A 15468-nucleotide genomic window follows, 5' to 3' on the forward strand; every position below is an offset into this window, starting at 1 on the left:
GAGGACTGAAATATTTGGATTGCATTCCAGTATTTCAGTGTGATTTTTTGTTTCCTTCAAAGGTTCATGTAGTACCTGAGGATATTCTCATTGTATTTCATGTAATCCAAAAACAATGATAAGTCCAGAAGACTCTTTTGCAATATTGTAATGAAAAATGGTTAACAGAGGACAAAACAAGTATGACTTGGTCATTATTGTTCAGCCACCCAACACAAGATTTAACACAGAGGGAATTTGGGGCGTATGCAGAGCTAAGGTGCATGTCCATTTTTGCCACTCTTTGCATGGCCATTTCAGGTTTCAGAGTGTGAGCTGCTTGATGTGAATATGTGTGGATGCTCTTCAGTTTCTTTGCAGCATGCAGGGAATATTTGCATGTGAAAATCTGCTGTTACTGCTAAAAACAATAAAGGTGAATGAATTATTTTTACTGGGAAAGCAGGGAAGAAACCAAGCTTACTATCACCAGTGTTTGCTGTATGCCAGCTGATAAAAAAGCTCATTGTATGCCATATGCCAACCAATTGGAAACTAAATATGTGCCATGTGCCAAGCAGTTGGAGATTTTGCTCAGTTTTGATGTGGCTATTCTGAAGTAAATGTGCATGAAACAACGTATGGTTTTTGTCAGCCAAATGTGTGACAGTGCCGTTTCCAGACTGTGCCATTCAAGTGTGTTATTTAAACTAATATTTGTATTTTTTTTGTTGAAGTGTTCCTCATCAGGTGAAAAAAGAACTCTTCCAGACCCCAAAGAAAATTCAACCAAATGCCACAGCACCCTCGTTTTTGTTTTTGTTTTTTAAAATCTCTTCTTTCCTGGCTCTGTCTAGGCACTAAGTTGTCAATGCTCAGGTGAGATGCCTATTTTCTGCTGGTTCGTTCAAATCCTTGTGCAAGTCCAACACTGCAGCTGTGGAAGTATGTATAAAAATAGTGGGCTGGCTCCAGACAGCGAGTGAGGGGGCTTGCCAGGCCACTCTCAAGTGCAATGCTGTCGTCGCACAACATCCATCAGTCTGTTGCTCCTAACGTTCCTAAGCATGCCATGGACTTGCGTTTTATTTTTTTTCCATAAGGCACTCGTACAACTCTCACGTCGCTCTCGTTTAGAAGGGTGAACCTGAGACAGCTCCGTTGTTAAGTGAATCTCTTTCTCCCATTGTTCTCTCCACCAGTGAGTGCCAGTGAACCCGAACCAGAGACAGAGACAGAACCAGAACCAGAGCAGGAGGCTGAGGCTGAGGCCAAGCAGGGAACGGAGACACCCAAGGAAATAGAGGCTACAGAGGTGGGACCAGAGAGTGAGGTGGAGCAAGGACCAGAGAGAGAGCCAGAAGAAAGTGCAATACTCAGTGAAAAGGAGAGGCAGAATGAGGAAGTGAATGAAAAAGACAACTGTTCTGCATCCAGTATATCCTCAGCAAGCAGCACTTTAGAGAGGGAAGAGAGAGAGGACAAGTTAACCAGTGACAATGAAACTGGTAAAGTGAAGCTTTTTCAATAATGAAGGGTTTCTGGTGAAAAAAAAAAAAATGTTAAATTAGCAGCTCTGGTATTGTGTTAATTATCTAACAAACCCTTTGCACCTATCTAAGACTTTCTTCACCATGACTAAGTCTTGTATACTCTCTGCTTGGACATCCAGACTTTATTTGGGCTACTATATTTGAGGGATAGTAGGGCCTTGATGAAATGAAGTTTAATTTGATTTGAGATAATTTTCTTCCCTTAAGATTAATACATTAACTACTGAATCACCATGTTGCACAGACTTGCATCTCTAGCTCCCGGAGAATTTATTTGGGTTTTCTGTACATAAGTCGTTGAGACAGAGGCCTGTGCTGACATGATTCATCATGAAGTTCCAGACACCTTTTCTCATCATTTTAGTGGAAAAGGAAAGTCTTGGTCAGGCTTCAGACAGCAGTGAGAGATACACAGGAGCTGCTGAAGATAGGTCTGGGCTGTGGCCATCTTTAGCTCATTTCCACACCTTGTCTGGAAAAGACCGGTTTCATGGAGGAATTCTAGTCAAATATGTCACCAGGTACCCGCCTGGAAAGGCCCAGCCTGGGAAACACCTTAAGTATCAAGTTTCTGCCCAGAGAGATAATGATAACCAGAGTTTGTCTTTCAGCCCAGGCAGGGAGGGAATAAAATTCAGATTTTGACTTTGTTGATTATTAATTTTCCTTTTTTATAGCGGGGTAAAGAATGTAATGCAATTAGGACATTTGATTCCCAAGTTTTCTTTGGTCTGAACCATGGAATGCATTGTCCTATATTTTCTAAATTCTAAATAAGGAAAAGAGATGTGCTTGACAATGTGAAATAGTCCTGCTCTGTCCTGAGAGAAGAGGGATAGCTTTGAATCCCAATGATTACCTCATAGACATAAACTGTCAGATTGAACTGTTCAAGTTTAAATCTATCACTTTTTTTTCTGGGAAGCAGTAGACGAATTGCATCCTAAATTTTAGAGATAATTTCTTTTCACTCAGCACCAAGATTGGGTTACTTAGAATGCTATTGTACTCATAAAGAATATAGATGGACGTATCTATAGGAAAGGCTGGGGAGGGAACACAGATGAAGGATGTTGCTACACTGTGGCATAGTCAAATATAGTCCAAGTGCAAATAAAGGAGAACAATTGTGAGAGTTTTCTTCTCCTTGTCTGTTACCAACCTGTTACCCTCTAATTTACAGTCCCTATGTATTTTTGTTAAAAGCTAAGAAATGTGCTCTTACAACAATCAACATCTTAAAATTGTCCTACACTACCAGGAGACCAAAGATTTTTTTTGGTAGTGCTGTACAGGACTCGTGTAGTGAATTGTTTGCTCTCTAGTAGGTGAGGCGTTTTGGAAAACAAACAAGAGCACTTTCTCCAGCAGTTCTGACATTCCCAACAAGCATTTTGCCATTTATGAGATGGCTCATTGGTTCTGCCCAAGTGCATTGAGGGCAAGGAAATAAAACCCTTGGGGCAAACTTCTTCATTAGTCATCCTGCCAAATTTGGCTTCCAACAAGTCTTGTTTCTCCAGTGGTATTTCAAGGCTTTAACAGTGAAGAGGAAGGCAGAAGAGGCCATCAAGGTAGCAAAAGTCTTCATAGATATGATCTTTGATTAGCTTGGATAGTTGGGGGTGGAATTGGGGAATTCAAATTATAGAGATTGTGTCTCGGCAAATTCTCATGGGTAGTTTTGCAAATGGATTAAACACTGGAGGATCCCATCTAGTGAAACTGAGAGGGGAGAGATCATGTGGGGTTTGTGGGATGGATCTTGGGAACCATCTTGAACATCTTTGAAGGAAAGGCTTGGAATAGAGGGAAATCCTCTGTAAGGACAGCTGGGTAAAATCTATGGTGTGGGGAAGGAGTTCTCTAGTGATGTTGTCTAGTGAAGCTACCTCAGAAAGAAATCTAAGAGACTGCCTCAGGTGACAATTACTGGTAAGAAAGCAATCCCATGGATCAAGTCTGAGGAAAAATTAGCAGATAATGGAAGTAGTCAAGCCACCTGCAGGAAAGTAGGTTGCATCCATTTCTGAAAAAAAAATCTTTCTTTTGTCTGGGGTTAAACATCTGGACTGATTTTAAGACATGGTTCAGAGCTTGATCTAAATAGAGGCAGGAGTCACCGCTGTCCATATACTTTGTGCTGCAAGGCCCTATATTTTAACACAGTGTTGTTTTAAGGGAGGAGAGGCGAGGAGTTGTGGGGCCCTGGATGTAGATCCCACCAAGAGGACACCTTCTCAGAGCACAGGACTAGGTGTTGTGGTAAGAAAGCAACTCCATTGACTCAGGAAGTGTAAAAGATATCTAAAACTCCAAGGTATTGAAAAAGGTGGGATCATAAGTGAAGAAACCAAGATAAAATGGGAGTGTAAAAAAAAGGGAAGCTTACAGGTATAAAAGAAAATCTTTAACCACAAGGACCTGAAAAAAAAAGCAGGCTAGCAATCAAAGTAAAATGCTGAAATAAAAGAAACAGAGGTTATGAAAAATGTAATAAAAAAAATGTGTAAGGACTATGAGGAATAGAAGGAATTCCATACAGGAAATACAGTAAGTGTGAATAATTATCATTGTTGCATGTTTAATCACTTTATCTGATGCCCACTGGAAAAAAGAGCACCATAATTTTTAGACACATTATCCACATTGGTTAGCAATATTAAATTCAGGGAAATGGAGTCACAAAGACGCTTACATCATATATTTTTATAATTTGACCACTATAATTTGTTATTTATGGTGCTGTCTCAAACATGGTATTTTGCATATTATTGGTGAGAAAAGCGGTAGTCAGAAAGATGAAGCTTCATTACAGTGAAATCATAAATGAATGTGATGTGGGAAGGCCAGTAATCTTTTAACACTGACATATGGAGTTAACATAGGGAGGTTAACAGTGGTTGATGAGAAGCATGTTTAAAATTAATTTATAAAGGTTCTCATGTTATAAACAGTTCTTAAAATCTTGCTTATGCTTACACTCACTGAATTGCTCTTAGAGTTGGACCCTGGGTAAGCAGCCTACTTTGGAATCTCAATAGTCTGTGTTGTGAAGATGACCCAGGTAGCCAGACAGGGGGTTCTGAGGGTCTGAAAGCTGCCCCTCCCTAGGCAGCAGGGTGGGAGGAGAAGTAAACAGCTACATGTTGACCTTGAAATCAGGCAGGGAAGATCTCTTTCATATGAAAATTTTCCTGAGGTTGTACCAGTACATGGCCAGATGAAGAGTATGATGATAAACTGTTTTGTGTCATTGTCATGATATTTAAGCCCCATTCTGAAATATGAAAGGTTGTGAAAATTTATGCACTGTATAAAATGAGCTGAGGTAGCAAGTACAAAATGAAACCTGACAAATTTCAGGAGAAACCAGAGCATTCAAATCCTGGAAGTTATATAGTCCCTCCCAAGCTACATATTATGCTCTACTCCCCTTCCTTTTTTGAGACATACTCCCCACACATCAAGATCAGGCCATGTATCAGCGCTGCATCTTATTTCAAAATTTTCACAGTAACTGCTTACCCAGTTTCAGACTTGTTGTACATGCATCTACGGAATGTTCTTTTTGGTGGGTTGAAGAGTGTTCTTGGTGCTCTGACTTCCTTCCCTTGACTCTTCCCATCTCTATGTGTGTGATTACAGGTCCATGGTCACAGACCATTCAGGATGCTGGTGTGAATGAGCAGTGCAGCAACATCCTCAATAACAAGCGGTTTATGCTGGACATGTTGTATGCACATAACAAAAAGCCCAAAGATGAAGAGGAAAAGGAGCTGGAGGCGAAGGAGGAAAAGAAGGAGACGGAGGAAAGCGAGGAGTCACTCACTAGCCTAGCCAGCAGGATCTCTATTCTTCAGGCCACAAAGCAGTCCAAAGATGAAAGTGTCAAAAAGATGGAGATTGGAAATCTGGACAACCAAGGCAGTGTGAAAGCTTTTGCAGAAAAATTTAACAGTGGTGAGCTGGCTAAGGGGACAGCAGTGCCTGAAGATGAAATCAGTGAACAGGTCCCCGAGAAAACACCAGCGCAGACAAAGAAGGAATCTGATTACATCTGGGATCAGCTCATGGCTAATCCTCGAGAACTTAAAATCAAAGACATGGATTTTACAGACTTGGGGGAGGAGGATGATGTAGATGTGTTGGACATGGATATGGGTCCTGGGGACTCCCTTGTTCCCCCTCCTCCACCTCCACCTTCTTTTCTGGGTTTGCCTCCTCCACCACCTCCCCCCTTGTTTGGATGTCCGCCTCCACCTCCACCCTCTGCTAATTTATTGGCTCCTCCTCCGTTGTTCAGCACTCCTCAGGGTTTAGGGTCACCCCAGGTTTCTAGGGGTCAGCCAGCATTTATAAAAAAGAAGAAAACCATTCGTCTATTTTGGAATGAGGTACGGCCATTTGAGTGGCAGTGTAAAAACAACAAACGCTGCAGAGAATTCCTGTGGTCGAAACTGGAACCCATTAAGGTGGACACTTCCAAACTGGAGCATCTCTTTGAGTCTAAATCCAAGGAACTGCCTGTCACAAAGGTACAGCTTGTATTCAGTTTGCTATTTTTCTGCTATTGTATTGGTATTCATTCTGAATTAGACCTAGGTGATTTATGTTGTTTATATCAAACCTGTGGAAATTACTGGATGTGTTTCTAGCTTGGCCTATGATGGAAGATATTCCATGGTCTGACACTAGAGATAAGCCTAGGGTGGTGTATGAGCCAAGTTGCCCTCCTGTCTCAGGTCTGCCAGTTGTGGGATATCACTCCAGGTGGCAAATACCAGCAAATTTTACATTAGATTATCCATAGCTGAGTGCTAAACTAGATACTGGAATATGAAATATTTTCTGTTGCATTCATAAAAAGGTCACAGCATGGTGATTCATATCTGTGTATTTGACAGTTCTTCACTTGGTAATATTTTCCTAATCATTATGTGGAAAGAATATCAGACTGAATCTGCTACAAAGAGTCAACACGTGTGCTTTGTTCTGAAGGACTGAACTATCAGCTGGACCATGTTTACAGCTGAACTCTGCAGGAGTATTGGGTTTTTGTTTTATACTGGTGAACAGGCCCATTTTAAATCTTTTAATTCGTGAAATATGGCAATTTTGGGATAGAAGCTGGCATAGTAAATACCTCTGTAGCTAGGATTCCCTCTTCCTTAGTACTGTTGTAAAATAAACTCACAAAGGCTTGTGACATGGCTGTTTAACATTACAATCAACAACATACGGAAGCTTTTTATAGTTACATTTAGAAGGAATTTGAAGTAGCATTAAAAAAAGTTATTAGCCTGAACATTTGTTTTTCATGGCTACATAAACTCTTTTTCTTCTAAGCAGTATAATTGCTATCAGGGAAACAATGTTTTTTTCAGTTAAAATGACAATAAAAAATATCCATCTCTGTTACAGTAAATGAATCACTTGTGTGTTTTCTCTGTATACCCATATGTCTTATACTAACATAAAAAACAGCACCTTGAATACTTTACTTCTCTTTAGCTAGAGAGAGTTGTTAAATCTATTATGTATTATAGATATTATTGTTTGCTCCTTCTCTGGGGAACCTGTATGTCTCAAAGTAAAGGTTCTCTGTGTCACTTGTCCAGTTTATTAAGTCAAAATTTTCTAATAGTCATTCTTGATCTTCTTGATGAGGTGGAAACATTGGAATTTCTATAATCAAGCCCCCAAGTACCTAGCAAGCAGCAGGTACGTAAAGAGATGGCTCGTGTAGATCCTGCCATCACTCCTTTTAGCTGAATTTTTTTGGGGCACTGATGCGTGCAAATCTGAAATGTATGGTGTAACACCTTTAAAAACACATTCAGCTGATTGTTCATCTGGCCAATGCTGAGATTAATTTCTTTCTCTAATTCCTTTTCTGCTGAGGAAGGAATGCTGGTGACGTCGTGGCGTGCTACTCCTCATCTCTCTCCCCGTAAATACAAATCTGCCACAGATGGTTCATAGATGGAAGGAATGAGAGCTTTTCTTTAGATCTATAAAATATTTAATTCCTTGAATTGAACATGGAATGATAACATATTTGCCATTTCCAAAGTTTAGCTTTGTGCTAAGTGCCAGCATTGTAATGGAGCACTTTGACTGATTCCTAGTCTTTTATTCTCACATGAAATTTTGATAAAATTTTAAGTTGTTGGAAGTATGACTTGTTTACTTTTCCAGTCAATCATTGTGCATGTTCCCAAACTACCCTTGGCCATTCTCCCTCCCTCACACTTGCTTCTCAAACCTGCCTGATGATTTGGCACAGCTTTTGGCTTCTGGCTGGAAGATGAATGAACAGGTTTCTTTGAAATTAGTGCAAGTTTGAGGAATGATTTAGGTGCTTTCCCCTTGGTGACTAATAACTACTCTCTGCATGAGACATTGTACTTTTGGCTCTTTTTCCACCCTGTCCCATAACACAGAAAAAGAAGTCTCATTGTCTCATTGCAGAGAAAACAGTGGGGACCGAGGAGTACTGTAGTAGAACTCTGTGCAGACATTTGAAACTCCTGCCTGCTTTTTGTGAACACCAGCAAATCTTCCAGAGCAGGAGATGGTCCTTAGATCAAGTGAGAGTGGGAATAATTAAGCAGACCACCGAATCCGTAAAAGACTTGAGGTTTGGTACAAAGATTGCACTCAAATTAGGATAGCTCTTGATTTTTCCAGACTGCTTGGTTTATATCCAGAGAGCACATTCCCCGTTGTGTCTAGTTTCTCCTGTCCAATGGCTGCAATCCAACAGGTTTATTCTATAATATCTTAAAGTCTGACTCACAGCTCACTTGGTTCAGCTGAAAAAAGAGTGCAGAGCAACAAATCAAAAGTCAAATCTCTAGATTTCATAGCAAGAGATGGAAGTAGGTGCAGGGAAAAGGAACAGTCCAGAAGGATGAGAGGATAAGCAAAGTCAGGGTGTACAAAGTGGGGGCTTGGCTCTGTCTTGTGCTTATGCTCTCTCATACAGCTGTAACCAATTTTACTCCAGTTTCTAATCCTTCACTGTGATTTCCACAACACACAGCTATAAACAGCTACTTCCTGGCTCATGAGAAGTTTTTCATTAAACACAATAGACTGCAATAAAAAAAAAGTGGATTTAAAATTGTAGATTTTAAATAGAATTGGGATTTTGGGGGCTGGGACTGGGAGAGGAGATTCTTGATTTTAGGAAAACTTATGCCACACTGAGAAACTTGCACATTGATATTATTTATTGGAGCACCTTTAGTTGCAGATGGTATATTTTTTAGAATAGAAAACATTATATTGGCCAGTAGAAAGAGTGATCATGTATCCCCTCCAAACCAATGTAGTATTTCCTTCCTTCTCACTCCACCGAACAAAGCAGGTATTTTGGCAAAGTACTTCAAAGTGTTTACTTTTCTGTGAAGAGAAGTGAAAACATGCAGAGACTCCTGAATCAAATGCTGTTCAGCCCTTTTGCCATCCACTGGTTTTGCATGAAAGTATTACTTTGCTGATTCATGTACACCCTGTGGAATATAGTGATCCATCATGTGCCCACAGACATAAAAATTAGTAGGAGAGAAAAAGGAAGGAATCTTTTTTCATGTTCACATGCTTAGACATATATTCCTTTTGAAACCATTTGTTGCAATTTCAGTAAATGCCAAGACAAGTCATAAATGTGGACCAGAATTTCTGAAAAAGATTACATACCTCAGTGGCAGCTGAGCAATCCCATTTTAAATCTCTCATATTAAATCCTTGCTAATTGAGATAGAAATAAAATTAAATTTAAAAAAAAATAAAATTTAAAAGCCACCTCACTATTAAGGTAGATTTTTCTGCACTACTGATGCAGACTTTTGTAACTTTAAAGATCTTTCTGAGTTGATGCTCATAATATAATTATTTATTTATTTGACCGCTTGGAAAGTTATTTCATTTTTTCCACTTCCCATATTAATTAAAGCAAAGAAGCATGTTTAAAATTATGTTCTCATCAGACTACAAATCACTTTCTGTGGTATGGTAATAGGTTTTAAATGATCCATCTGGACTACCCTGTCTTCAACACAGGGAAGAGAATGTGGCCAGTTCGGTCTTGTAATGGTCTCAATTCACTATAAGTGTTTATACATTGCAGAAGTGTTTGTTTTCCACAGATTATACTACCTGGTACGTTTGTATTTTATAATTACTTTTGTAATTGCATATAATAATATAGTATATGTAATATTCACAAGTTCAGGGATTACACTTCATACTAACACATTAAAATATAAAGTCAAGTGCACTAGTTCACTGTTCCCTCAAGCATTTTAAGTCACTTTCTGCTAATGAATTTATAAAGCATAGACTGAAGTCACCAAATATTATAGTAGAAATCAGTAGTTGTAGCTCATTTTAACAGTCAGACACTTCCACCTGTGAAATTTCATTGCAGACAAAAAGCACTTCTTTTCCTAGCAGTGAGGTAGTAAAGTTCATAGTAGTAAAATCTTTCTCTTTTCTTCATCCTTTTATTTATTTGGAAAGGATTTCTTGGGAACTCAGACATTGTCCCAAGAATGGATTTAAAATCTCTTCAGCCCCTGTTTTTGAGAAGGGTTACTCACCTCAACATTTTATATCCCATATGCAGTTATAGCTCTGGAAAATACCTCCATGCACTCATGCCCTGTGCAGCTCATCTGTCTTTCATAACTCAGTGAGTGTGTGCACTGTAGGGATCACAATGATGCCGGCCATGAGCGTCTTGTGTCCCCCAAATGAATATGTCTCTCTTGTCAGATTTGGGAGCCTGAAAACAGAGCTGCAGATTTGAGACTTACCCACACCACATGTGGGAAGCCTAAATTTAACTCCTTTCCCTTGGCCTTTTCCATTCTGATTAAATTCTTTGGAGCTGTGTAATTCTGTGCTCCAAAGGACAAGGTAAAATGTGGTGGTTTAAAAAAGGCTTAGTGCAATATAAACTCAAGAGGAAGCAGTCTCTGGTGAACCCTGTATGGTTTTAATGTGGTCTTGGCCACTAACTGTGGTCCTGAGAATGTGATTAGTGGCTCAGGAAGTAAAAGTTACTGCATTAAAGGAGAAGCTGCATCTCACATCCTTCAGGTAACTCCCAAGAAAAAGAGTCTATTACTCAAAGAAGGGAAAGTTCAGGAAGGCTTTGGGGGTAGTTTTAAGCTGTTGAGAAGAGATCAGTTCTGGCAAAACTGGTATAAAAACTTTGAAAACAAATGTTATCTTTGCTAAGTGTTCACATATATACAGGGGGAGGAAAAAGCCCTGAGTATGAGCTGAGTGCTCTCACTTTTCAGCTACCCAGCACGGCATTGGTAGTTACCAGAGAAACACCTTCTAGCATGGGATGATGAGAGAGAGAAAGAGAGACATGCTGAGGTGTAAAACCAAAGACCACGTTCAACACTACATTATGCCATATAAGTGGATTTCGAGTCACCTTGCATAGTTGGTTCACATTTTGCCACAATAAAGATGGGGAGAAAAAGAAAGAAATTCCTTGGTGTATTCTAGAACAGAATTTAAAGTATATGCTGCCAGTTCTTTGTGATTTTATTATTTGTACTGGAGGTAAGATCCAAGGATATGGATTGTCTCAAATTAAACTTTGAAAAAAGCATGAGGGTTGAAATTTTTCTGCATCTGTGAAGGACTTAACAGATGTATGATGAACAGCAAGGTAGAATAACTTTGCTCTGGCAGACAGAGGTCAGAAAACCATTCCAGTGCCTCCAGAGAGGTACCTGTGGCTCCTTTGCCAGTATCCAAGGTGGATTTATAGCACAGGAGAATGCTGGCATGCGGGTGGGAAGTACTCTGTTTCTCAGCCAGCCACATGAGAGGGAGAGGGTCCAGACTGGTGCATCCAACAGGGAACTGGGCCCTGGAGCCCCTTGGCTGCCCAGCTGCTGTCCCATCAGTCCTTTGCTGGCCAGTCCTGCTGCACTGCACAGCTGGTCTCACAGTTTCTGGTATTTTTCAGACTGGTTCACACCCCAAACTCCCCTTTTGAGGACTGTGAGACCAGTTTTGCACAGCAGCGTTCAGATCTCTGAATCCTGGCAGCTCATGTTGATAGGATAAGGATGTGGTAGAAGAATTCAGCTTGTTTCGATGCCTCCAAATAAATTACATTTACATTCAGTGTCAGCTTTCCTGAGTGGGGAAGTCATTAGTGAAAAGAGTGACTTTTCCTTCATAAAACAGATCAGAGGAATAATGACTTTGTTCCCTTCTTTCCCAAGAAAACTGCTGCAGATGGGAAACGACAGGAGATCATTGTGCTAGACTCGAAGCGAAGCAATGCCATTAATATTGGCTTGACTGTGTTGCCCCCTCCCCGCACCATCAAGACTGCTATTTTGAACTTTGATGAATATGCCTTAAACAAGGAAGGAATAGAGGTAAGAAAGAACAGTTGATGTCTTCAAGTCTGCATTCTCAATACTTTTTTGTTCCATGTTGTATATGATACAGGCCAGACTGGTCAGGGAAGAAGGAGAAGGTGGTGTATTATGTCATGTCTGAATGTTGAAATTTGTGAAACCGGTGCAATGGGCGCAGATGCAGGAAGTATCATGAGGCTGAGCGTGCTCAGTGATCATGGATTATCTGTTTTGTTTGACTAACAATGGTGTTAATTCCTGTCAGGTTTCTCAGAGTATTATCTGAAGCTTGACTGAAATATTGTGAGCAGCAAAAATAGGCAGTGAGTTGCTAGGGCTGAAGCAACTGTTACAGGGTTTAATAAATTTCATGCCCAGCTAGCTGTTGGAGTCAGTCTAGATTGTATATCTAATGGAAAACAAATACAGTGACTAGTTCTGCCCAGAATAGCATTTTTGTGTTACTGTTGTTTGAAGAAAAGCAGTTGGTATAAAGATTACAGATGATGTAATTTTTACCACTACATGTTTGACTTTGCAGATATTCTTACCAAGATCCAAGATGAGCTCTGTTTATTATTTTTTTTATCAAAACATTTTTCTTCTATGAAGTGTAAAAAAAGCCTGTGGCTACACTGGTTTTTTCATTATGGTCATATTCATTTCAACTTTTTTTTTTTCCTATAAGCCTTTATCATCTAGTAAGAGTAATCTGCACAACTACAAATCTCAACCAGTGGCTATCAGAGGTCATACATTAATTCACAATCACCTTTTAGTGGTTTGGCGCTGTGTTTTGTGATTTCCCCCTTTCCACCTTCACCTTGCTGACTACAAAACAAAATGAGAAAAGCTTCCTGGAATGAAAATGGTGTTGCCAACAGATGCATGCAAAAGAAATGCTTAAGGCAAAAGATCCTTCTAGCTAGAAGGCAAGGCCTGATTTATCCCTACTAGAATATAATTTCTTCCCCAGGCTATATTAGTTTTTGCTATATGCATATTTTACTCGGATTATGAAGGTGACAGATCACTCTAAAACCAGTCATTTTTCATGACCCAGCCCATGTACCCACCACTGCAGTCTGCAGTGCTAAGCTTTAAAATGTTGAAGTACCCCTCCAGCCAAGCCCAGCTCACAGCCAGTTAGATCTCAGTGCAGTAGGCAGTGTTGCCATACAAAGTCCAACACAAAATGGCTGACAAAGGAGGACAAGCCTTCATTAACTTCTGTGTATCATCTCCTTAGAATTGTGTCCTTCTCTGGCTCCAGGTGCTCTGAACAGCCCACACTTTCCACTGCCATCATGGGCAGTGGACATCATGGGCTGTCCATCTGCCAACCACCTGTTGTGGTGTCCACAGCTGTGCTTTGTACCACCACATCTGCCTTTGGGTGGCCTTTCCATTAGCTGCCAGGAACCCATAATTTCATTTAAAGTATATTTAAAAGTGGATTTCAGTTTGAAGAATTCAAGAAACCAGGAAACTGTACACTGTTAATATACTTGCCCAGTGCTAAAGAAAAGATCTCTGAGGTCTGTGTCCACAGCTTGAAGCTACAGTTTTGAGTAATCCTAATGTGATCATTCAGATATTTGAAATCAAGAGAAAGGGCAGAGCCCAGGTACTTTGCACTTTGAGGAATGAAGTCGTGATTGCTTGGGAAGGACAATGTCCATGGAGAAAGAAGCTTTTTTTTCCTCAATTACATATATTTATTTACTTTTTATCAAGTAAAGCCCTACACTGAATTCAGATTTCCTTTCCCAATCCCAAATTACATATTCTTCTTACAGAATTTTATAGAGTCAGGTCTTTATAGTGACCGAGAGGGCTGGATTAAGCTATTCAGACCTGGCCAGGTAGCACACAGGTTGATACAAAAATGCATTAGAGTCCCACTGTTTTCAGCAGATCCTTGCTTCAGTTTTCCATACTGCCCCTTTGGTCTACAATGTAGACAAGCTTTGTTTCCTGTGTCTCTTCCCTTTATCTGTCTGTTTATTGGCTTTAACCCTAAAGTTTGCATTGGGGGAAGAGAGGTTGTTCCTTCAGTCTAGATTTTTAGAAAGTTTCCTGGTTCATCTATCTAAATATAAAGAAATAATTGGTAGTCACTTTGAATGAATCAGTAATAGTGTAAGAATCCGCTTCATTTATTAAAAAGCCCACAGATAATACATCAATTTGCTATAAAAGGTAATTGATACCTTATCTATGGGTAGATGCCGGCAGAACTGGTATGGAAAAAAAATATGCAATTTGCCTAATTAAAAAATTGTACCACAGTGGATTCTTACAAGCCTTTCTGCACAATAATTGTCTAGAAGAGATGTCACAGCCAGTAAGCAGAAGACAGACATAAAAAGAGCAGGAAAAGAGATGTGTGTTGTGACAATATAACATTCACTGCTAAAATTTCAGAGAAGCTATAATTTAAGATCATCTTCAGCTTTTGTCAGATCCAACAGACAGCAGAGTACCACCAGTGTGAAAAGTCACCTGAGCCATCCTTTGCCTTGGCAGTGAGCTCTGTGCCGTGTCCTTTGCTGAGGAGCATTGTCACTGTCACATGAGTTTGTGTGGTTTTAGTTCTGCACCTTGGTGGATTAAATGGTATCTTAAAACCGACCTTAGTGATTCCTTTAAGGACAGTGGACTAAAGCAGTGCTGGAAATAGTGGTGGCAACAAGGCAGGGATGCAGTGGGGTACAGGCCCAAGTTCATGATAGCCCAATTCATCATCAAGTCCATCATTAGACTAGGAGGTCCAGTAGGGCCTCTACTGCTGCCCTACATCCTGCTGAATGCTGCTTTGCTTTTGACATTGAACTCTTGTTAGTAATCTATACTTTACTTTTTAACTTTAAATATATAACTATGTGGAATAAATACTCCAGTCATTTTAAAGTCCTCTGTTCCTAAGTTTGTTGCGTATTTTTAGGTCTTGTTAATGGTAACAAGTGTTGTTAGTAAAGTGGTTAGGTACCTCTGAGCTGTGAAAAAAGGCAGAAAGTAGGGCCATGACACTAGAAAGGCAGATGTAGTCCACTTAATATGCAAAGGAGGCACTGTTTAAGACGTATTTTCAGAGGAATGCACATTGTGTGTTTGCAAGCATGAGCCAATCCAGCAAAAAAAACTTTTGCCACCTTACATTTGCCAAAGTGTTTGTGTTTTCCTTTCTCTGAAAGCTTGGCATTCACTGTGTTCTAGCAACTTGGAGCTCACTGCAGAATAAAGAACTGCCTCCTTAGCATGGATGAGGTCTTGCTGCGAGTTAAGCAAAAGAGGCAAGCTTAAAATCCTGAGGCAACTGCAAGAATGGAGTCAAACAAACCAGTTCTTGGTGCTTATCTGTAGCAAAGGAAATGATTGGATCCCTCTATAAAGGGCTGCTCAGTAAGGAAATGTGGACCTAAATCAAATAATACCAAAGACTATGGTTAATTTAGCAGACTAAAATTAGGGTAATGCTGTGAGGAAATTAGCATGGTTTGTTTTCTGCTTTACAATATGGCTTTGTG

At 39.9% G+C, this 15468-nt stretch overlaps 1 protein-coding gene across 5 annotated transcripts in view; it reads left to right on the top strand.

The window, feature by feature from the left end:
- The window catches only part of FHOD3 (formin homology 2 domain containing 3), a 377669-nt gene that overhangs the window by 309321 nt on the left and 52880 nt on the right, over positions 1–15468 (top strand). For all 5 annotated transcript variants that reach the window (XM_058831361.1, XM_058831363.1, XM_058831362.1 and 2 more), the window contains 3 exons: positions 1182–1487; positions 5181–6070; positions 11798–11956. In XM_058831361.1, coding sequence (XP_058687344.1) covers positions 1182–1487; positions 5181–6070; positions 11798–11956 — 1355 coding nt within the window. The remainder of the gene's footprint in view (positions 1–1181; positions 1488–5180; positions 6071–11797; positions 11957–15468) is intronic.

The sequence above is a fragment of the Poecile atricapillus genome, chromosome 2 (assembly GCF_030490865.1).
Source record: "Poecile atricapillus isolate bPoeAtr1 chromosome 2, bPoeAtr1.hap1, whole genome shotgun sequence".
Lineage (NCBI taxonomy): Eukaryota > Metazoa > Chordata > Aves > Passeriformes > Paridae > Poecile > Poecile atricapillus.